At 37.8% G+C, this 25,507-nt stretch overlaps 1 protein-coding gene across 1 annotated transcript; it reads left to right on the top strand.

Annotated features, from left to right (window-relative positions):
- The first annotated feature begins 308 nt into the window (after positions 1-308).
- On the top strand, positions 309-20,016 carry gad2 (glutamate decarboxylase 2). Its single transcript, XM_077508722.1, has 16 exons — positions 309-867; positions 974-1,036; positions 1,105-1,284; positions 1,986-2,219; positions 3,168-3,258; positions 4,116-4,228; positions 4,805-4,920; positions 5,128-5,207; positions 6,019-6,073; positions 6,144-6,260; positions 8,191-8,255; positions 8,491-8,569; positions 9,946-10,095; positions 10,167-10,274; positions 12,445-12,534; positions 14,615-20,016. Exons 1-16 carry the CDS (start codon positions 798-800, stop codon positions 14,786-14,788), a joined length of 1,785 nt encoding a protein of 594 aa, XP_077364848.1. The 5' UTR covers positions 309-797; the 3' UTR covers positions 14,789-20,016.
- The last annotated feature ends 5,491 nt before the right edge of the window (positions 20,017-25,507 follow it).

Raw genomic sequence — 25,507 nt, 5'->3', positions numbered from 1 at the left:
TTTTCATGATTTATTTTTTCTTCCACCTAAAAAGAAAAATGTTTCCTAATGCATTTCATTGGTGTCCTTCCTCCGCATGAGTCACAGTATAAGAGTCACCTGAAGTACAAGTACTCGAGTAACGAGTATGAAGTACTTTTTGGAGTAACGAGGAGGTGACGCTGCTGCAGCAGCCAGAGAAAAGAAAGAGACCCTCCTTTTCTTGTCTCCTCTCTCTTGTCCCCCATGCAGCTTCCGAATGGGAGGGGGCTGTGGTGGGGTGGGGGGGTGATTGTGAATCCGCTCCTAGCCGCCCTATGAGACGCCCTGCCCGGCAGACGTCTCGGTTGGCATTCGAGCCCCGTTTGGAGGAGATGTTGGAGCGTGCGTGCGTGTTGGAGTCACGACGCATGCAAGCAGCTCGACATGGGCCGCAAGTGAATGCATAACCATTTAGGGGGCGGGGGGGTTGATTTTTTTTTTTTTTCGATTTTTTTTCTTTTTTTTCCCCCCCACACGATGACGTGCGATTGGATGTCATTCCTGCACCTCCACACACTGCTTTATAATCTCCTTTTTTCTTTTTTCTTTTAGGATGTAATGACCCCCGTTTTTTCCTTTTTTTTCTTTTTTTTTTATTTAATACCTGGATGAAGGAGTGAGCGTGATCGTATTTTTTTTCTTTCGTTCTTTCTTGTTCTTGTTCCCCCACGCGTGTGCGTGGATGTGCGCGCGTCCGCCGACGTCGAGCAGGAGCAGCAGCAGGAGCAGCATCATCAACACGCCGCATTCGGCGTGCGCCTGACCCCCTTGCCTGCATGGCGTCCCCGGGATTTTGGTCCCTCGGCGCGGGGGACAACAATTCGGGCAGCCGGAGCCCCAACACGCGTGAGCGGGCCTTGCATGCACATGTTTTCATTCTTCATGTTTTGCGTGGCGTCTTTTTGTGCATTTCTCCTTCAAGTCGTCTTGTGTCTCGAAATTTGAATTGCAGCTCGAGCTTGGTGCCAGGCGGCGGCCCAGAAACTCTCCGGAGGGCTCGGATCCAAATTGTGTGGTAGGCGACTGTTTTCCATTTTATTGCAGGGTGAGGAAAACGTAATTATTTTTTTTTATGTATTGAAGCGCTCCTGAACGTGAACGAGGGGGACAAAGGCGCAGTATCGGAGCCGCCCGCCGCCAAGCAGCAGCAGGCTGACGCGCACGCGGCGTCTGCGGAGGGCTGCAGTTGCGGATGCAACAACAAAACCTGCAACTGCACCAAAACCGCCGACGTGCAAGGATTCTCACAACTCTATTCAACAGGTCGGTGCACAACACATCACCAAAAAAAAAAAAAAGTGTTCCCTCATTTGATTGTGGAGACGAAATTGTTTAAATATATTCATAATTAGAATTTTAGAATTAATTTTGTTTGATATTTTTTTAATTTAATCATTTGAAATATTTGCTTTTTTAAATTTAATTAAATTTTATCATTTCAAGTATTTGCCTTTTAATTTGTTTTTTTTATTTAAATTTAATAATTATATAATTTTAGAATTTGAAATATTTGCTTTTTAATTACATTTTCTTTAATAATTTTATAATTTAATAATTTTAAGTATTTATATTTTAATTTGCTTTTCTAAATTAGATTTAATAATTTTATAATTTGACGAATTTGCTTCTTAATTTGCTTTTTTTAGATTTAATTAAATAATTTAATAATTTGAAGATTTTTATTTTTTTTTTTAAAGGTAGGCGGGGTCCACACTGAATTGGTTGCCAGCCAATCGCAAAATTGATTATGTAATAATTAGAAATATTTGTATTAAAATATTCTTTATTAAAATTTAACATTTTAACGTGTGGTGGGGGGGGGGGGTGGACAACGCTGCAGAGGTCACCTTGATTCCTTTTTTTTTTCGTGCGCTGCAGCGAAAATAACCAGCGACTACCATTCCAAAAAAAAAAAGATATCAAAATGGATGTGATGTGAAAAGACGACGCTTGCACGTTTTCAGACCTGCTGCCGGCGACGGACGGCGACGGCAAGACGCTGACGTTCCTGCAGGAGGTGGTGGACATCCTGCTGGCCTACATCGTCGAGTCGTTCGACCGCGACGCCAAAGTCATCGACTTCCACTACCCGGGCGAGCTGCTACGCGTCAACGACTGGGAGCTGCGGCGCGAGCCCAGCACGCTCCACGACGTCTTGCTCAGCTGCCGAGCCACGCTCAAGTACGCCATCAAGACAGGTGGGTGCATGCGTGTGCAATGACAACGACAACGACAACAACAACAATGAAATGCTTCCATCTGCATGGAGAAAACACACTAAATATATTTTCTTTCTTTTTTTGAAATACCAAATGGGGCCTCCTCCTCCCTCTTGCAAAGACAATCATATGCACATAGTCACATGCTGCAGCAAGCAAGCCGTATTCGACAAAATAAAGTTCAAATATAAATAATTATGTAAAAAAAAAAAGAATAAAATATAAAAAAAAAAAAAAAGTGTGACGATGTGCAGGTGATTCTCTTTCCAACGAGGAAGAGGCCCCATTTTTTTATTTGAACCATTTTTTTTTAAATGAAAATAATAATAATAATTTTACAGCCCTTGATATATTGTTCACTTCCTTTGATATTTTTATTTATCTTGAAGATATAATTCTATCTGAATTCAAGAGAATTTGAAACAATTTTCACGCAAACCCAACAAAAAATGTTGATAGATAGATAGATAGATAGATAGATAGATAGATAGATAGATCTAACTATTTAGCTAGCTATAGCTAGCTAAATAGATAGATAGATCTAACTATTTAGCTAGCTATAGCTAGCTATCTATATCCATACCATACTATAGCCATACCTATACATCCATCCATCCATCTATGGATAGATATCAGTGTTGCCTTTAATTTGTCCACGTAAATGAGGACCAACTATTGTGGTGCTCCATAAAATGCAACGATCATATTGTTTGCAAAATATAATGTAATGGTTTATCCCTGCGGATTGTGCATTAAATGCAGAATGAAAGTTTCATTTTCTTATTATTTTGACTTTTGCTGCTCCAAACCAAATGACGATTTGATTGAAATGAAACCAGCTTTTTGGTTGACCATGAACGTTGATGCGTGTGTTTCTTGCACATGCGCAGTCAAAAATGTGTGAAATGTGACTTACCCCCTCTTCAGCCCACCCCAGGTACTTCAACCAGCTCTCCACCGGCTTGGACATGGTGGGCCTGGCTGCTGATTGGCTCACGTCCACCGCCAATACCAACATGTAAGTTCAATTAGACGCTCCTCTTCATCATCATCATTATCATCATCATCGTCATCATCGTCGTCATTCAGTGCATTTCCCTGCTCCGTTGGGCATACGCGTGCACGTGCTGATGATCAAGTGCCTCTTTTGCCCTCTTTTTGCTGTCAAATGAACAAAAGAAGGCAATTAGCCCCCCCTTCGCTCTCTTTTTCTGTTTTGTGCCCCCACCCCAGCCCCCCCCTTGCTTTTGCATCCCCATGGGAACAAGAGAGGGAGAAAATTGGCTGTGAAATGAAATCCATCGGCTCCCATTGAGTGTGTGCATGTCTGCTTTGGGGCTGATAAAGACTCGTTTAAAAAAAAAAAAAAAAAAAAAAAACTGTGGACAATTAATTGTAGCCTCTAAGGTCAGACATATATGGACATGAATGGAGCAAATGTACTAGGGCCTTTATGCAGAAATGTCAATCACTGAATGGAAATATATATATATATATATATATATATATATATATATATATATATATATGTGTGTGTGTGTGTGTGTGTGTGTGTGTGTGTGTGTGTTTTAATGGTGTACATTAAATGCTGCTGTTGTTTTTGTTAAAAGATTCCTTGCTTCTAGACGGCAACATCTTTTATTTTTATTTTATTTATTTTTTACATATAAAGCTTGTAAAGTAAACAAATTGGACACTTTATACATCTGCCTGCGCAATGTAACCAATTAAAAATGTATTCATAAAGAACAATTACCAAAAGAATTGGACGCAGCTCTCGGGTCAGGGCACATCGGTTTGGGAGCGGTTTTTCTTGTTTGGTTTTGCTTTTGACGTCCGTGGGCATGTCTGTGACGTCACCCTGCACGCACGCAGGTTCACGTACGAGGTGGCGCCGGTGTTCGTGCTGCTGGAGTACGTGACCCTCAAGAAGATGCGCGAGATCATCGGATGGCGCGACGGCCGCGGCGACGGCATCTTCTCGCCCGGTGCGCATGCGCACACAAGCACCACACGCGCCCCATATCCTCATTTGCATACAGATGATGCAAAACAATCGAAACATTACAAAATAAAATAGGGCAGCCAATTAGCGACAGACAATTGGGGAATTCATTTCGAAACCTTCTTATAATTATTGTGCATGGATTGGATTGAATACGTTTATATGTATTTTATTATTATTATTATTATTATTATTTTTATATGTATTATTATTATTATTGGCTATATACTAATCATATATTTGTTTTTTTATTCAATATTAATAAGAATATCAATTTATATAGACAGAAACACTAGCGATCTAACTCAATTTATGATAATGCACGTTAATTATATAATTCATAATTTGAAAAACAATATTAAAAAACATAATTCATTCAAATTTTTTTGTATTTCTTATTTACTCTCCTGTTGACGCTTTTTGAGTTTACAAATGGCACACAGAGTTACGGCTTTTTTTTTCTTTTTTCTTTTTTTTTAATAAATATGTGCGGGTTTTAAGAAATAAAAAACAAACAAAACCGGTGGTCGTCAATTGCAGTGCTGCGTGTGTCCTCCAGGCGGCGCCATTTCCAACATGTACGCCATGCTGCTGGCCCGCTTCAAGATGTTCCCGGAAGTGAAGGAGAAAGGAATGTCGTCCGTTCCCAGGCTGGTGGCCTTCACCTCCGAACATGTAACGTCCGCTCACATATTTTCTCTTTATTAATATAATATAATATCATGGCGGGAAAGCTCACATCATGACACGCCCCCAATATCACGACAAAGGCCGACTTTGCATTTGTTTTGAGGCCTTCGTGATGGTGAAAACATTGACGTGAACGATGTGATGATATTTTTTATTATTATTATAATTTTTTTATATATATATTTTGGCTAGAGTCATTTCTCCATCAAGAAAGGAGCGGCAGCTCTGGGGATCGGCACCGAGAGCGTCATCTGCATCAAGGCCGACCAAAGGTAAACAAACACTGTCGGTGACAGATACGATCGGGCTGCCAGATTGTATCGCTGTCGCCTGCGGATGACGTCACGCTGCAGGATTCTCCGGAAATAGTCCGTTTACAATCGTTCAAAATAACATTTATGGAATAAAAATTGTAAAAACGTAAATAAAAACAAAAATATAAAAGCATGATACTTTAATAAGGATGAAAAAAAATAGATTGAAGCGCCTTTGCGCTTGCCAGTGACGTCATTACAGCAGCGCTAACGAAGTTAGCTTTGGTTTGGTTTATTTTTTTTTAACTGTTCACAAATCAATCACAATAACAATAATAGGAACACATTAACAACCTAAACTGACAATATTTGTCACATCTGAGACAATTATTTATATTTATATCATTTATATATTAATCAATATATTTTGCGTTTATATTCTTATGTTTATTTATGTTTTTACAATTTCAGTCTGTACATTTTGTTATTTAAATTATATCTTGAATATTTTCTTTCCAATGTTTGCCATCAAGTGGATCATTCCCAACCGATCCTGTAGTGGACCCGATCTAATCTTACACGACACCGTCCATTTCCCTGCCACCCTTACGAGGTGCTCCCCCTAGTGGCCCGCCAAGTCATTGCTCAATAAGTCATCAACAATGGAGCCCTTCTCGTGGCTGTATATTAACTACAAATATCGCGATACTTGCACAGATGTATCAGATATTGATATATCGTCACACTCCTATTAGCATTTTTTTTCTAAATTGTAATAGATGAAAAATGCAATGAAGTGTTTGTTTGTTGTTCGTTTGTTTCCCCCCAGTGGCAAATTGATCCCGGCAGACCTGGAGCGTCGAATCGTGGAGTCCAAAGAGAAGGTGACACGCGCGCTGCTTCCGATGAACGCAAACGTCACCTGAGCTCATCTGACACGCCAATTGATTGCAGGGTTTTGTGCCGTTCTTCGTGAGCGCCACGGCGGGCACGACAGTGTACGGCGCCTTCGACCCGCTCATCGCCATCTCCGACATTTGTCGCAAGCACAATGTGTGGATGCACGTGGATGTGAGTTTGACAAATGATTTGCTTTGGCCTACATCGCACACGCACAAATATGAGCGCAGGTTATAAATCATCTCCTCCCCCTTGGCGACGGCCATTATTGACCTGCTCCTCCTTCTCATCTTATTTTTCGACCCCCAAAAGATGGTTTGGTTTGGACAGCATCATCTCAATTAGGAGTTGCAAGGAAAAAAAAAATCCGCTAAATTCACACTTATAGCAGTAAATTTTCGTCTGAATTGATCCCAAATATTGTACAAGCTCACAAATTTTATTTATCGTCTCACAATAGACTTAAATTGGGCCCAAAGATATCATTGATCAAAATCAAATTCTTCCTGTCGGCATAAAACGCAGGATGACGGAGGACTCGTGACATATTCGATATTTTCTTTCTATTCGCTTCAGCAAAAACGAGTGTTAATTTTGTCAACGAAAACTAAACAAAAGTCATTTCGACAATGCACATTTTTCACCGGACTAAAACTTAGACTAGACTAAAATTGTCATTAATAAACAATAATAATAAAATAAACAAAATAAATAAATAAATAGTAAATCAGTCTGCATTTTCGTCAACGAATGAAGACGAGACGAAAATGTACTTCACTAAATAAAAACTGGAGTAAAATCGATGGACATTTTAGTTCATGTACAAAAACGAGATGAAAATGATTTGGTTTTGTGTATTTAATAAAAAAATAAAATAAATAAATAAATAAATAAAAAAGGTAACGGCGATAACATTCCAACAATAATGTTAATGTGACCGCTAACTAATGCTTGCTAACTTACTAGCTCATAGCATGGAGCCATTAGTAGACACTTGTTGAAATACTGGAATTGTGTGTTAAAAAGTTGTTTTACATAAACGTGATTAGAGAAAATTGTATGTGAAATAGTTTTACATCCAAAATGTTCAACATATCTGCTGACAAAAAGCAAAACAAAACAAACATACAGGGGTAAAATGGTTGTCCCGACTAAAACTAGACTAAAATGTTGACAGATTTTTGTTGACTAGAACTAGACGAATAAAATGAAATTTTCTTGGACTAAAATGTTTATAGTCAACTAAAAATAGACTCAATAAAAATGGGATGCGGTTGACGAACGATGACAAAAACTAACAAGTGTAATTGAAACCGGACTAAAACTGAGACTACATTTCAAAATGCCGGATCAAATGAAAACTAGCAAAAATGAAGTTGATCTTGAAATACTTCCTGTTTTCTTCACTCTTCTTTCAAATTTGAGCCTTAAACACAGCAGTGTGCCACCATCTAGTGGCAGATGGTGGAATGACACCCAAAATCAACAAATTTCAGTAAGGAGACAAAAAAAATGATTCAACTGGGGGGAAAAAAGTCAAGTACGTGATTAACTCATTGACTGGCAGCCATTTTCACTGATGCAACCCCCTTCACTCCCAAATGTTTTATTGGATTTGGACTGATTTTGCAATGCCCACAGAATATTGTGTTCTATTACTATAAAACATGGAACCTACCAAAAGAAAGATTAGAGCCTCTTCTTTCATCAGTGTAAAAAAAGTACATTTCTATCTTCTTCCGTTTTGCAACAATTAGTATTAGAATATAGCTAAGTTTCATCATTATTCATATTCCTGGTGAAAACAATGGGGAAAAGAGCTTGTTGCAACATGGCCCTGGTTGAGCTATTATACTCTGCTGCCACTTGCTGGCCGTTTTATATATATATATATATATATATATATATATATATATATATAACTACCATTGCTTTACGCGACCTCTTCATGTCAGAAGCTGTTATCAAAGCCTTCTCTATGCACTAGCATAAAAAAAAACATTAAAAAAAAATGTATAAATAGGTTTTTGGAAGTGCAGGACCAAGTACGTTTGAATGAGTTAAGATTAAACTGTGCATGCGCATGTTTTTGTCCCATCAGGGTGCGTGGGGAGGAAGTCTGCTGATGTCTCGGAGACACCGCTGGAAGCTGGATGGCGTTGAGAGGCAAGTCCGTGTCACCCCGACGGATGGTAGGGTGACAAAAAAGTGTTTTTGGATGACTTGTTTTGCTGCCTTTTACCATACTTAACACAAATCTGCATACGAGCCCAAAATGATTGACGCAAACTTCAGAACTGGCTCACAAAGAGTCTCAAGTCGACTGGAGTCAAGTCATAGCTGGAGTCCACGCTAACGCGGCTAACTGTGGATGCTAACTGGACACTGGTTGTTGTCGCAGAGCCAATTCAGTGACTTGGAACCCGCACAAGATGATGTCGGTGCCGTTGCAGTGTTCCGCCCTGCTGGTGCGCGAGGAGGTCAGTTTTGTCAACGTTGTACGTTTTTTTTTTTTTCTGGACTCGTTGCATGTTGTTGAAGAGACAGCTAGATAGTGTTAGCGCAACATTTATGCTATCAAAACATGCTTTGCTAACTAGCTCAGCTCAGACGGCAAAAAAAAAAAAAAAGCGAATTACAGTGGTACCTCTACTTACGAAATTAATTGGTTTTGGAAGAAAGTTCTTAAGTAGAAAATTTTGTAAGTAGAGACGCATTTTCCATGTAAATGCCCTAATCCGTTCCGAGCCTCCCAAAATTCAGACATAAATGTTTTATAAAGCATAAAAATGCATCAAAACTTGTAACAAATACATGTTACAATTAGATTATTGCACAATAAATGAGTTGTGCATAATGTAAAAAAACAAAAACAAAGAATAAAGTAAAGAATAAAAATGATGGTCATTTACCTTTTTAACTGCTGTCCTCATCGTTTTTTGCCCATTTGGTTCATGTTCTCCTCTCTCAGGAGTGTTTTTTTTTTATTTTTTTATTTTTTTTTGCCTGGTGTTGTGTAAAGAACTGATCCATGGATGTTTTTTTATTTTATTTTATTTATTTATTTTTTAAAACAATCCTTCGGAAATGTCCAAGCCAAACATCATCTTAGTGAGCAAACGCCCGACTGGTGAACACTTTTTCTGGGCGATTCTTTTAAACAAATTCTGAAACTTCATGGAAACTTCCGGTATGGCGAGGCCCGTCTCGTTGCAATTAAAAACTTACTGTGCCTTCATCAATCACCAATTGTTTGAATTTTTGCACAAATTCGTTGGCCGTTAGTTCATACATTTACGAAAAACTATCGGAACACCTCATGGGCCGCGGGATGAATGATGAGGACGCTGTATAGACGTCCTGCTGGAACGATCTAGTAAACGCTCATAGATACCTATGGTAGAGGTTCCTCTTAGCCAATGGGATGCCAGAACGATGCACAAACACCGATCTAGTATTTACGCTCGTAGGTACCTATGGTAGGAAATAGCCATAGCCGAAAGTATGTTGCGTTCGGTAATGCATTTTTACCTTTCGTATCTAGAAATTTCTTTCGTAACAAGAGGCAATATTTTCCAGTTGAGGCGTTTCGTAACTCTAAAATTTCGTATGAAGAGACGTTCGTAAGTAGAGGTTCCACTGTAGTTATCTAATAATGAGGGAAAATGTGCAAGTGAATTGGCTGGCACAAGACTTTTGCGCTTTTCATGTAGCTGACAACAAATTGTTTGAAATGAGCGACAAATGAAATATTGTGTTGTTTTGACAACGTACATTCAATCATAAAGAATATTGACGTGCAGGGTAGCGGCAATAAGTATTTTGCTCACCCCTCCCCCTGCGGCGCCCCCCACAGGGCCTGATGCAGAACTGCAACCAGATGCACGCCTGCTACCTGTTCCAGCAGGACAAGCAGTACGACCTGTCGTACGACACCGGGGACAAGGCGCTGCAGTGCGGGCGCCACGTGGACATCTTCAAGCTGTGGCTCATGTGGAGAGCCAAGGTGACCGTCTGTCCGTCCGTCCATCCGCACGTGGACGAGCCGGCAAATGACTGCCCGCCTTTCTTTGGCAGGGTACCGTCGGCTTCGAGGCGCAGATCGACAAGTGTTTGGAACTGTCCGAGTATCTGTACAACAAGATCAAGGACAGGGAAGGATACCAGATGGTCTTTGACGGCAAAGTACGTACGCTACGCTTGTTTCATCATTAGCATGTTGTTAGCATTGAAAGAATCGGCCGGAAATGACATACTGGAAAGAGAGAAGATTAATATAAAAAAAAAAATAAAAAATAAAAAATAACAAAATTAAAAAAAAAAGCTCTGCATGAAATGTTAAACACACGTTAGGAAGTGCAAATTGTTGACTCGACTGGGGAAATGTTTTTGTCACGTGTGGAAAATGTCAAATGCATTATTTTTGGCAAATATGGAGAAAAAAAATTGGAGATCTGGGAGCTTAATAAATTATAATTAAATTATATTATGAAATTAAGAAAAATATATAATAATCATAATAATAGATAGGCTCTGGGGATTTAATTAATGAATTATAATTAAATTATATTATAAAATTAATTAAAAAAATACAATTATAATAATAACATATAATAATATATAATAATATATAATAATAATTATTATATCTAATAATAATAATATAAATATAATTACCCCTCATAAAAAATGGAGATATGGAGTATAATTAATGGATTATAATTAATTTATATTATCAAATTAATGAAAATAATAAAAATAATAATATATAATAATAATATAAATATAATTAACCCTAATAAAAAATGGAGTTCTGGGGGTATAATTAATGAATTATAATAAATATTATAAAATTAATCAAAAATATAATTATTATAATAATAATATATAATAAATAATAGTAATAATAATAAGAATAATATATAATAATAATGTAAATATAATTAACACTAATAAAAAATGGATATCTGGGGGTTTAATTAATGAATTATAATGAACTTATATTTTAAAATTAATACAAAATATAATTATTATAATAATAATATATAATATAATAATAATTAGAGCTGTCAAACAATTAAATTTTTTAATCAGATTAATTACATCTTAGAATTTTGATTAATTGTGATTAATCACTGACTTAAAAAGGCTTTTTTTCCCCCCCAACATATTTTGCCCGATAAATTTGAAGCGCACCAGTTATGTGTTAATTTTTTCGACATTTAATGTGATGAGGACGTCTTCAAAAATTTATATCTACTGCACACGCTCATCCTGCTTTTTCTAGTCAATTATTTACATAATATAAAATGGGGAAAAATGAACTACGGCATATGTAAACATTTATTAAATGCTTTACTTTAATGCATGTAGTTATGTTTATTGCTCACATTCCAACAGCTACCTTTAACGTCCACTGTCGGCTAAAAAGGATCATCTGCGGTCAAAATTAATAGTGTGATTAATCTGTGGTAATACAATGATTAATGCGATAATTTTTTGTGATTAATTAATTAGTTAACGCTTTAACTTTGACAGCAATAATAATAATAATAATAATAATAATAATAATAATAATAATAAGAAGAAGAAGAAGAAGAAGAAGAAGAAGAAGAAGAAGAAGAAGAAGAAGAAGAAGAAGAAGAAGAAGAATACTGCGATTGGCTGGCAACCAGTCCAGGGTGTCCCCTGCCTACTGCCCAGAGCCAGCTGAGATAGGCGCCAGCATCCCCCGCGACCCTTGTGAGGAATAAGCGGTCAAGAAGATGGATGGATGGATAATAATAATAATAACAATAATAACAATAATAATAATAATAATAATAATAATAATAATAATAATAATAATAATAATAATAATAATAATATAAATATAATTAATCCTAATAAAAAAATGGAGATCTGGGGGTTTAATTAATGAATTATAATTAAATGATAATATAAAATTAATTAAAACAAAGATATAATAATATATAATAAATAATAATATATAATAATAATAATATAAATATAATGAACCCTAATAAAAAATGGAGATCAAGTGGTTTGTTACTTTGGTTTTGTCTGAAAAGTCATTTGTGGCCGCCACAAACCATCATGATGTGAAATGAAAAGCCAATTAATTGCTGATTTGCATATGAATTGCGGGCGCACGCACGTCGCACGGAGTGTCACAAGCCACGCTCCATTGAACACGGCCACAACAAAAGCCTGCCAAGATACGACGAGACGGCCAAGATGCCTCCGGACACTCATTTGCATCACAACATCCTAACAATGATTTTATTTACTTTCCTCCTGGTCCAGTCGCGTTCCTTGAAATATTTGTTTGTTTGTTTGTTTGTTTTGCATGCAGCCTCAGCACACCAACGTTTGCTTCTGGTATCTGCCGCCCGGCATGCGCTGCATGGACGACAAAGAAGAGAAGAAGAAACGCTTGCACAAGGTCCATCATCACACACTCAACTATCACAAATAGTAATACGTAGTTGTAACAGTTACCTCCGAGTTACGTTCCTACGCTAGTGATGAAACCCGCTAATTTCAACTTAAGTCCAATTTACCCATGAAAGTCAATATTTACATCAAAATAATTTGCATAAAAAGTCTAAAATACATTAAAATTAAAAATAAGATGCTGTCTGACTGAAGCTCAAGTCTTTGCCGACATTCGTCGGTGTCTCCTTTCTGCGACCTTTTTATGATGTCTAGCTTGGTTTCCATGAGGGGTGTGAATTGCCTCGTACCTGACGATTAGATCCGTATCACGATTCATAGGTCACGATTCGATTCGATACCGATTAATCCCGATACGATTTTACAAGTCGATTGTTGCGATATTTTGACTCAAATTTAGAAAATACCATTCACTTAACTTATACATGTACACTTTAAGATTTGTATAAAATTGTATTATTACCTTATAACTGTGAGCCACTGTATGTAACAAACAGGTTTAACAACATTTTTCATGTTTGAACAGCATTGAAATAAAATATTAAGGCTAAATGTTCCATTAATATAACATTCTTCCATGCTTAAGGTGTGAAAGTTAGACGTTTTGTTGAATATTTTTCCATCAAAAATGGATGTTAAAAAAATCGATTCGGCTGCCTATTGAATCGATTCGAGAATTGCGTGCTGCAGTATCGCGATATATTGCCGAATCGATTTTTTTTAACACCCCTAGTTTCCATGGTAACTGCTTTTTTTTTGGCTGCAGCAACATTGATAGAAGACGTCGTTTTCTGCTTCTTTGGGGACATTATGTGGAAAAACAAGGGCGGAAAAGCCAAAGCTACTCCCACAAGTTAACAAGCGCTAGCACTAGCTAAGTGCTAAATAGCGGACGAGGAGAAAACACTGCGGCCAAAATGGCGGACGAAGAGACAAAATGGTGGACCGGGCGTAACCGTTGTAAAGGCAAAACACCTTAGGTCGAGTGCGCCTTAACTTCAACTTATCAATCATGACAATTTAAGGAAATGTACATCTCAGGGAGAAACGGATGATGCTACCAATTGTTAGCCTGTGTTAGCAACAACTTTGAGCGAATGATTCGGGATGTTGTTTTTTTTACCACTGACCTGTATATTTGACTGGATAGCCAATAGCCCATATGCGCCAGTGCAAGCCGTTAAAGTCACATGGCGGCCATCTTGTTACTCCCACCACATGAGCAGATTACTGTATCAACTATACACTACACGTACACATGAGACAAGCTCGTAGGCATTTAGTATAAGACCGGAGACAAGGTGGGGGGTTTGTGCCAGGGTGCTCAGTATATTTAACAAGTAGGAAAAAAAAGAAAGTGTACGGTATATGTATGCTGCTTTGAAAACCCCCTTTGTCTTTTATGTCTCAGTTTCTTAGACCCCAATATTAGATTTGGCAGAGGCATCTTTTGTTGAATTACAGTTAGAATTCTTTCATAAAACATATAGACGTTTCCTCCTGTACTAAACATCATGAATGTCTACATGTATCTAAGTTGAAAAATGTGTGTAGGCCTATATATATATATATATATATATATATATATATACACATATATACATATACATATATATATATAGATCAGTGGTTTTTACTCACTGAATTGAAACTTGGATAATTTTGAGATGACTTTTTGAAAAGTACTCACTCAAGTCTAAAGAGGTATATCTGATATGCTAATGCTAATGTAGCGCACTGCACTCTCAACGATGTGATGATTGAACCAAACGAAGAAAAACAAAAAAAGAGCGAGAGCGTGATTTGATATCCTTGCTAATGTCGGAATTGAAACATGGCAGCTAACACACAAGAGAACGTGACCGCCAAATGTCAATTTTGGGTCCACAGTATTAACAAAGCTTCCAGAATTAGCTCTTGACAATTAGAGACATCAAACAATTTGCCTGTGACACGCATACAAAGCAGTCAGATTGTCACAAGGCATTTGATGAGATTTTTGCAATCTGAATAATCCTCCCGTGAACTTGTAAAGTGTGACGAGCGCGTGACTTGTTTGCGTGCTGCAGGTGGCGCCGGTGATCAAGGCACGCATGATGGAGTACGGCACCACCATGGTGAGCTACCAGCCGCAGGGCGACAAGGTCAACTTCTTCCGCATGGTCATCTCCAACCCGGCCGCCACCTTCGAGGACATCGACTTCCTCATCGAGGAAATCGAGCGTCTGGGCCAGGATCTATAAAAAAAAAGATCCATCGGTCGATCGATTGATCGATCTTCCATGTAACAAACTCGCTAATGCTTTATTGGCTTCCAAAACCAAGAGTAGATTTCAAAGTTCTATATACAGTGAACCCCCTTTTTACGTAGCCGTACTGCCATCATTCCATATTTGCAATATACAGAAGCCATCTACTGTAAATTATTTTTTCAGATTATTTTACCTCCCACATTTTAAAATGTTTCAAGTTGTTTGTCACTCGCAGTTGAAGTTTACCGTAAAATTGCCACAAAAAAAAGAAAAGACATACATTTAGACACCAACATTTCTACAAAGGAAACAGAAAAATGATCCGATAATCGATAATCGACAGGCTAATGGAGATTAGCCCAATTAGCATCAATGACGATGCTGCATTTTTTTTTTTTTTTCTCCTCGGTGGACGTGAGCCGTTGCCCAACTGATAGCGCACAACTCCAAATTTGGACTTGCCTGTGAAAACGATTGCTTAACAATCACTTTAGATGAACTGCATTCTAGTGGGGGTTCACTGTATCGATAGATATCAATATATATATGCCGTACATTCTCTATATTGTGTATGGTAGCGGTTCAAAGCTTTTTGCAAGTGGCTTGTGTCTGACTTTTTTTCCGCTCTCAACCAACAAACGTGATCATCGGTGTAACTATAGCTGTGCTAATATGTGCAATAAGTCCACAATTATTAGTACTGTGATTATTTTTTTCAATCTTTTTTTGCATTTTTGATGTGGTGACGTGCCAAAGTTTTGTGTGTTCTTTCGCGTCAGTGGCTTTTGTAAGTCATTTTGAAATGAAGCCTTTTGGCCTTCCTTACCTCTTAAGGCGTAATCAACTGCCATCGTATCTCGCTCTAGTGCTAGCTAGCAGCGCGGCTAATTTGCTCATGCTAACATAGCGCCCGCGACTCAATCGGTAAAAAAGTGACGATTCACCAACTCTGAGCCAAGTGAATCAACAAATATATGCCATTAGCTTCCTGGCTAATGTTGGAATTGTGTGGCTAACAGACGATCAGATTCGACTGTTAGCGTCAAATTTGGTCATTTTAGCCCGGTTTTAGCCTGATGATGCAGCTCACAAATGCCTTGTCAACTGTCTTCACAAGTTCACATCTCACTTTAGCCCTTGCAGCTAATTTGCTAATGTAGCACTTGTAACTTGTTTCCAAATATTTTCGGGGGCCAAGTGAGTCGAGGATGGAAAACAAACCAATTTGATTTTCAGTATGTGATTGGCGTCTTCTCTCTAATGTGACAATCGAAACATGATGGCTAACGAGTCAGTAGCACTGGTTCCAAACTATCGATCATTTGAAAACTAAAGATATATAATTCACCTTCCTTACATCAGCAAATGGAAGGTAGTTTCAGAAATGCTGTTTTCACAACAAGCTAGTTAAAAAAAAAAAAAAAGCTTCCTAAACTACTTCCTAATCGCCCAAACGCTAGCTCTGTGGCTAATTTGCTCATGCTAATCTACCATTCCTGAATAGACGGCTTTTTGTGTTGTACATGAGGTTTTTAGTTGGTGACAAGATTCCCCGCTAATGTAAATATCCAGTCATGATGGCTAACTTTCACTAGACGATTTCTTTCTCTGGGTTGATAGCACTGGCTGTAGACTAGCTAGCTCAGAAATGCTTTCGCTTCCCACATGCTAGCAACGGCAGCCAATTTGCTAATGCTAATTTACAGCTGGCAGCTTTAAGTGACGACACTCAATCAGGAATGGAGGGAAGCCACAATAATTCAAGTGAGAGTTTTAGCTCGCGATTGGCTTGCCTGCTAATGAGGAATTCTAATGTTGCAGCTAACAACCAGCTAACGCTAACACATTTTGACAAATCCCGTCAGCCCAAATTGATCATGTAAGAAGTCAAAATGAATCGTTTTTAGGGACAATAGTCTAATCTCGATTGAGCTTGATTTTAGTCCTGGTTTGAATCATGAACTGGACTAGATGTTTAATGGAGGCAAACGACAAAAACAGGATGCTTTTGACGATGTTGGAACTTCATGATTTGTTCCAAGACCAGTTTGCTCCAATTTACGGTTTTATTGATGTTATTTATTTTCATGTAGTTTTTACCTCTGCAGTACGGTGGCCACAACAATTCAATACAACAAGAACTTTATTGCAACAAAATATTTGACATGATGAAATTGGTTCATTTTCGGGATGGATCAGGCCAATGGTTAATAATGAGCAATTCATTTATCATTTCCATGATAAAACAAAAAAAATAAAAAATATTGGATGGATCCCAACTAATATTGTGGCTACTGCGGTGCGGACTACTTCCTGGCACCGTCGGCAACCTGGTACGGTTCCTCTTATCTGCAATTATTATTTATGAGGATTCCATTTAAAATGGCGTACTAGTTCCTCCTTTGATCGATTCTACAGCAATATTGACCATGTGATTGATTGATTGATGGCAAGAAAAGCACAATTAGCTGCACAATCACTCAAGTGTAAATAACGCTGGCCGGGCGTGTATACAAATATGTATATAAGACGTATAACGAGATTATTTGTTGATGTGAATTCATATTTTTCTCAATGTTGAGTGGGAGTGGACAAAGTCTGGCCCGTGCGGGACACATTCGCAACACACCTTCAATCAACAGGCCTGTAATATTGCCGAAAAATCCACTTGGATTAATTTTTATCACTCAATGATGTATTGCCAGTAATATTATTTGTAAAATGAACAGTTAGACACATATTTACTTCTGTTGAGTTCATTCGAAATGATAGCATGAAAAATGAGAGTAATTCTGAGCAAAGTGTTCCTTGTACGACAACATATTTAGGGCCATGTAAAATAAATCAATCAATAAATTAATCAATATTTATACGTGGCCCTAATACGCCGTCGTACCCTTGAGCTCCAAACTTTGCCCCCTCCCAAGATATATAACGTTTCCACTTGAATGTATTTTCATCCCGTGCGTGTGCGTAACTTGTGAAGGAGTGTGCGCGTGTTCCTCGTTGTGGTGACTTTAGTGAGCCGTTGTCACTTTTCTGTTGTGCTACCTGACCCACGGCGTGACCTTTGTGTGTGTGTGGCGTATTTTTGTGGCCTTTTCTAGTCCAACTTTGCCGGTCTCGTCTGTACATGAACGCAACTCACACCGTCATGTGGCCCTCGTGCACTTTAGACGTCACACACGAGCCTCACTAATGAGGGCGACAAGTCACCTGGAATGTGCAATCAACAACAACAACAACGTGTTGATTTGTATTGATTTCTTTTTCATACAGCAGAATCTCCAAAGTGAAATGGGCCAAAAGGTTATCGAGGTTGCCTCAACTGACATAAACGTGCCTCCAAAGTCAACTCAACTATTTTAAAACTTACATTTTGTTCAGTTTGAACTTTTAATTGAGTGATTCTTTCACATACCCCTAGAGGGAGCTCGTGTTTGTTATACAGCGGTTCATATCAATACAGGGAATTCCTGCAGGTTTTTCACTTTGTATTTATTTATTTAATTTTTTTGTGTGTGGAACTTATCCCCTGTTATTTGCAGTATTATATATTTGATTTCTTGTGGTGGTGGAATTCATTCAAATAGCAAAGACTTCATAATAGCATGTAATTGAATGCTAATAATTAGTCCTTCCAATACATCTCCATCTTTTAAGACTGAGTCGTTTCATGTGATTTCGATTTTCACTTCAACTTGTTTACACTTGCAGGAGAAGAGAATTATGTAGAGAATGTTGAAATGCTCATCAGTATTTGTGTTTGTTTTTCCATCATGACACGTGCAATGTTCGCCACATGTCGTCCGGGAACTATATTGAATTTAGTGGAGGAGTTTTATTTGGAAAAACTGCCTAATTTAATGTAAGGTAATGTAATGTAGAAAGTAGTGCTTTGCTGCCATCTTGTGGCACCGACAAGCAATTACTAACCTTTTTTATTTTTTTTTATTTTTGTATTTCACTTGGGAGGTTCTGCCGCATTCGTTTTTAATTTCCGTGACTTTCCAACATTTTGGCCTCGTGAAACTGAGCTCGCGGATGGCTAACGGCTAGCGGCTAACAGCTAGCAGTTAACTTCTAGCAGCTAACCGCTAGCAACTAACAGCTAGCAGCTAACGGCTAGCAGATAACTTCTATCGGCTAATGGCTAGCAGCTAACGGCTAGCAGTTAATGAATATCAGCTAATGAATAGCAGCTAACTTCTAGCAGCTTACTTCTAGGAGCTAACGGCTAGCAGCTAACTTCTAGGAGCTAACGACTAGCAGCTAACGTCTAACGGCTAGCAGCTAATGCTAGCAGCTAACAGCGAGGAGCTAACTTCTAGCAGCTAACGGCTAGAAGCTAACGGCTAGCAGCTAATGGATAGCAGCTAACTTCTAACGGCTAGAAGCTAATTCTAGCAGCTAGCAGCTAGGAGCTAACTTCTAGCAGCTAACTGCTAGAAGCTAACGGCTAGCAGCTAACGGCAGCGTGGTTGACTGCTCCCCGCCTGCCTTCCTTTGCACGTGCATGCATGCGCTTTCTTGCCTTGCCCTGCTTACTCTGTGATGTACGTATATGCAAATACATAATTTATATCTATATCTATATATAAAGCGTATATATAGCTCCAGTCAACATATATATATATATATATATCCAGGTGTATACAGTATCTATGCGTATAATGTCTGTGTGAAAGTGCGTGTTTGGCTTTGTAAGTAGCACCGGTGTGACGTCCAGCGTATGTCGTCAAAAAAACGTGTTTGTGCGCCGCCAGCATGCTGACCTCGCCTCTCTGCTCTGTCTTCTTCTTCTTCTCCTTCTTCTTGTCGTTGTGGTTGTGCTTTCCCCACCGCTTCTGCCTGAGTGTCATATATTCTTGCCGCATGTTCCCCGCTCTGCCTCCGTATTGAAGCTCTCTCTCTTTCGCTCGGGGGGGTCGCTGGCTGCAGCAACCCGTCGCCACCGCCGCCATCCGTCCGCGAGTTTTGTGTTTTGTTTGTTTGTTTGTTTGTTTTTCTGCCCTCGTGAGGCCCCCCAAGCAGCAAATACATCTTGATGAAATGCTCATTATTTGCTATTGTAAGCAATCAATAAGCCTTCGTTGACACTAGATGATATGGTGCAAATGTGTATTTGTGTAAAGTGATAACGTTTGTGTGTCCTCAACATGTGTTTCTCTTTGGGAAAGACAAATATATCAATAAATATTGTCAGTCAAACAACAAAATTCTCCCTTTCTGGAAATCTTTTTTTGGAGAAGGGGCTTCAAGCTGTTTATTAACACTGCATTTAAAAATAAACCTGGCACATTAAAATCAACTACGTAGCTTAGCCTTTGGTTGGCTAGCTTAAGGCTAATGCTAACGTCGCCAATGATCTACATGTGGCTGTCTTATAAGCAAGGCGGGGGGGATTGGAACCCAAAAAGCAAAAGTGCGTAAAAGCAATTTTAACTAAAGTGTTTTTTTTGTTTGTTTGTTTGTTTGTTTGTTTTTGCAGGGTTAAGGCGTTCATGATTTTTTCACATTGCTAGCTAACAAAAATAAATTCACAATTGCCCAAAAACAAATGTAAGAAGAGATGAATATTTATACAAAGATGGGTTTTTTTGTTTGTTTTTTACCAAGAATTTGTCATTTTAGGGAATTTTTTTTCCTTTTTAAGTAATTATTAACAGTAATAATAATAATAATAATAATAATAATAAATTTAATTTGCAATGCACTTTACATTTCAAAGAAATCTCAAAGTGCTAAGAATTTGGATTTGAAAAATGTCTATTCACTTTTGAAAGTAAAAAGGATTTTGAATTCAAGAATTATTCATAATCTTGCAAGAATAAATTACCCGATCATGAAGATTTTTTTTTTTTTTTTTTTGGAATATTATCGGAATAAAACTCATTTGCAAGATATTTTTTAGAAATATCTTGTAAGCACAAACTTGTAAATTGAGGCAATTTCTATCTTTGTTTTTCAAGAGTATAAAAAGGGCGGCATGGCTCAGTGGTCGTCTCCCAACCCCCAGGTTGTGGGTTCGATCCCATGCCATTGTGACCACATGGAAGTATCCTTGGGCGAAGATACTGAACCCCCAGTTGCTCGTGATACTGCGTCATCAGTAGGTGAATGGATAGTCAAAATGTAAAGCGCTTTGAGGGCCTTGTAAGGTGGAAAAGCGCTATATAAACGAAGTACCATTTACCATAGAAGGAATTTTGCATTCCCTGCAATTTACTTGAATGAATATTTTTTTATGTTAGGATTTGCCGATGTTCAAATATTTTCTCACGCCCCCATCTTGAGTCCAAAGCAGCATTTGCAAGTTTCATTTTTGTTTGTGGGAGTGTTGCAGATTGGAAAGCAAAAGCAAAAGTGGTGGTCACGTCCCGTAAGTGAGCTTGTGGTGCGTCAACTCTTTAAGTTGCTGTGCGACACCCACGCTCTTCAAACACATTTAGTGCTCCTTTTCAGTTTTGTTTTGTTTTTGTTTCCACGAAATGTGTGACTATTGTAAAAAATCCACTTCACGCTAAAACTAACATAAAAAATAGATATTGAGGATTTAAAACAATCAAATGTTCAACCAAAGCAGTCTGTTAGCCTCATGCTAACATATAATGCAAAAATGGCATTGAGATCATGCTAATATAAAATGATCTTTATGTTAATTGAATGTCATTACAAACAACTGCTGCTTGAACACATCCAAACACGGCTGCCATTTTTGGAATTGGGGACCTTCTCTGCCATTTCTTCTTGCAGCTAATTCCGCTTCCTCAGTGCATGTTGTGGCACAATAGGCCGTCAGGTCAGACACGTTTTCGTTCAGTTTCGCTCCACTACCAGGGGCACTAAATAATCTTTACTTCATAAAATAGATTTATCAGTAGTAAGTAAGAATCCGTGGAGTTCACCCTGTGAAAACCCGCCAATTTTGTGTTTTCGGTGGTGAAACCCCGGCACTATTTTGCGATGAGGCGCAGTGATCTCTGGTGTGGGCGTAGTGCCATTAGGTCGGTAGCGGTGTGATTTAGGTCACATGAGCCAATCAGGTAGCTGCTGCGTTCTCCTCACCATAGCAACCGCATATCAAAAATGGCGACCACAACGTCGGCGAGCGAAGAAGAGCGAAAGGAGAAAAAAGTTAAAAAGAAAGTGGGGAAAAAACTTCGTTCCCGTTCAGGTTTGCCCATCGCTTCAGCTGGCCCCGTCCTCCCAGCCATCTGCATCATTTGTAAAAATACATTTCAAACTATACTCGTCTGGGATCGGAAGGAACACGGAAGAGGGATCATCTCGCCAAAGCAGAAACATTGTCAGCAGGTATGTGCTACACACACGCGTGCCCATTTCTGTTATTAATGTGACCGATATTTAGTATAGGGTTGAAAATAATTTGTTGCTAGGTTAAGTTTTAAGGCTATAGTTTAGTAAAAACGCGAGCTGCTGAATGATTTATCGAGTGAATCCAACAGTGGTTACCAAACTCGGGTTACCTGTGCCCATCAATCATAATAGAGAGGCACAGCTACACCCTCCCTTTCCCCCAAACTCTCTCTCACCAACCTCAACAAACACTTTACTTTACTTAAATCTGTGATATGCATATACTGTAAAGAGGTGATGTGACAATAACACTTATAATGTAATTCTTTTTTGTGTAAAGGCGGGTTGCTGCAGGCAGATGAGATGATGAAAAATAAATAAATAAAATTGATTCTCTAAAAATGAAAAACAGTTGGTTGTTAATTATTACATGCAAATGTGTTTTTTTTTTTGTCTTCTGTATTTCTAATTGTTCTTTGACCAAGAAAGTATATAGGCCTGTAGGTGTATTTTTATTTCTATCCAAATATACGATTATTCACTAGAATTTTCAGTAGGATATCCGAATACCAAAATATTCGATAGCTGCAGCACTAATAATACTAATTTTGAGTTGTGGCACGCCCACACGAGTTATTTTACCACACACCTGTGTCAAAACTAGCTTACTGCACACACTGCACCCCAACTTCAAATTTTTGCTAACATAATAATAATAATAACAACAACAACAACAATAATAATAATAATATATTATGAATTTTGTTGGATCCAAAAGCAACTTACATAATTATATATTATATGATTGTAATTGTCTTATTTTCAAATGTTTAAATATTTTCTTGATTTGAACAAATATAATTGTTTTGAATAATCTTGATTTCATTTATTACCAAAATAATTGTGATGAGTATTTTTTTCCATAATAGAGCAGCCCTAGTGTGATGTGAATATGTGTATCTTGTGCTCATCTTTCCCTTTAATTTTCTATTTCAGGCAGGATATACTGAAACGAAGATTCAGGCGTGATTTCCCCCAGCTGGTTTTTCACACCTCTTTCCAGCAACAACTCTGAAATGGTTTTTGTAGAGACATTACCAACAACTGACAAACTTTTAGACAGGGTACCTCACTCATCAGATACATCAACTACTGAGTCTACTGACGTAAGCCAAGAAAGTGACACTAACACATGGCTGGTAAAACATCAGGTTGTAAAATTACAGGGCATACGAGGACACTTTACAGTGCAGGGCTGTAAAATCTATGTAAAATCTGCCATTTTGTTTGTTTCATTATCAAGATGTTAACTCTCCATTTTAACACTTTTCAAGCAAAAATAAAAATGTCTGTATTCCATTTTCCACAAAAAAATGCCCAAAACAAAGCTGTTCCATTGAAGTTCCATGGTTTTGTTGTGAATGCACCTTTGATTTTTATTTTATTTTTTTATTTATTTTTATTAATATTTTATTGTGTGTCGGGCATAAATAACATGCTGTGATGACATAATCTGATACTTTAATAAATATTCTATATGTTATAATAATCTGGGCTCTGAATGGATCTATTTTCATCTAGTCCATTTTGACTTGTTCCAGGTTTGTGGTGCATTGTAGTATTTTTGGCCAATGTATGCTGCTTCTTGTGTACCTTTCATGACGTAGTAGGTTGTAAATTGTTTTCATATATGAAACATAAACATTGCTAAATGTAACATTCGTGTGCTGGTGTCACTTCCAGTTGAAGCGTTTTTTGTTTTTTTTTGGCACAAATTTAATTATCTAAATTCACATGATTGCACCAAACCACCAATACTTGTTTCTGATGTTAGGTACATGTATTTATAACATCTGGGAATGATATTCTGTTGCCAAATTTAATGGAAGACGTTTTAAAACCAAAAACTGCAGCACAAAATTTTCGTTTTTTGTTATTTACCTATATATGCATTTCTGGCTTGTGACAAAATTGGGGCAGGAAAACATTGGGTGAACTTTTAACCCAAAGTGCAGAAGGGTATTATCTATCAAAAAATGCATTGAACAAGTAGTGCCCAGACAGTGGAGCGAAACTCATTTTCTAGGCACTTTTTGGGGGTTCACCCCACGGCCTACAATACTGAAGGATGGTGCATGATTCCAACTTGGGACTTGCCGGCATGCTGATAAAAGCCGTCAAAGAAAAGAAAAAAGTTCAGCTTGACTGTGGCCATTTTGATTTCTTCTTGTTGGCAATTGGTCGTGTGCGTGCGTGCGTGCGTGCGTGTTTCCCCCTCTCGATCCTTCCTGTAACTAACGCAGCCGGCTGACTCACGCCACGTCTCAGAACAGAAGATTGTGCAAGATGAGTGAGCAGCTGGTGTGATTTTCCCAAGGTGAGAAAGCACAAGGTGTTCTCCGACAAACGCTCACGTTGGGCAACACCCTCGCAAAAGTCACACACGGGAAAAAGTCACAACCACTGATAATTATCACTTTGATGACTCTATTTAAAATATATATATATACATTTTTTAAATTAAATTAACATGCTTTTGTTAATATAAATGTGGGCAAAAAATGTGAAACTAATAGAAATATGGCTGCATCTTTTAGTCACTGAAACAATAATTTCATAATAATTCATAAAACTGAACTAAAATGAAAAAAAAGTACTGTACTGTTAAAAAAAAACAAAAAAAACCGAATGTGATATTGATTTGTGTTGGTCATTTTTCTGCCACTAGGTGGCCTAATTGCATCTGTAAGACGCTGGTGACAGCTCAGTACATTTTACTTTTCATGTTCAGAGCTATCTAATCTTTAACATGAAGCAACTTCTGCATTTTTTTTAATTGTCAAATACAACTTGACGGCAGTCCCCACAAATAGAATTCTTTTCTTACATTTATTACCGCTAAATATTGACGTGGACGTGTCTGCTGTGTTGTGATTGGAATTCTCCCAGTACAGACTTTCCAAATAAGGGGCGCTCATTAATTAATCGCGCGTTAAAATAATTAGTTGCGTTAAAGGAACTTGAAATTAACTCAAAATTAATGCACTAATTTTGACACCCCTTATATATATATATATATATATATATATATATATATATATATATATATACACACACACATATATATATATATACACACACACATATATATATATATATATATATATATATATATATATATATATATATATATATATATATATATATATATATATATTTGTGTATGTATGTATGTTAGAATAGTGATGACTTGTAGATTTGAAGGTGAAATGTGATTATTTGACTATCCAGTAAACGCCCTTGTAGTATTATTTTTTTCTTCAGCGTAAAGTTTCTTTCTTAGTCACGATTGGTGCCATAAATGTGACGTTTATGACCGCTTCCTTGTAC

Source organism: Festucalex cinctus, chromosome 20 (assembly GCF_051991245.1).
Source record: "Festucalex cinctus isolate MCC-2025b chromosome 20, RoL_Fcin_1.0, whole genome shotgun sequence".
NCBI classification, from domain to species: domain Eukaryota; kingdom Metazoa; phylum Chordata; class Actinopteri; order Syngnathiformes; family Syngnathidae; genus Festucalex; species Festucalex cinctus.
The sequence above is the reverse complement of the archived record's forward strand: the minus strand, read 5'-3'. Positions and strand labels throughout refer to the sequence as shown.

Bases quoted from the DNA above. Each gene is read 5' to 3' on its own strand.
- gad2 (XM_077508722.1), top strand. From the start codon at position 798: ATGGCGTCCCCGGGATTTTGGTCCCTCGGCGCGGGGGACAACAATTCG. The intron at 5,208-6,018 runs GTAAACAAACAC...GTTTCCCCCCAG, and splicing joins TGCATCAAGGCCGACCAAAG to TGGCAAATTGATCCCGGCAG. The intron at 12,535-14,614 runs GTCCATCATCAC...TGCGTGCTGCAG, and splicing joins AGAAGAAACGCTTGCACAAG to GTGGCGCCGGTGATCAAGGC.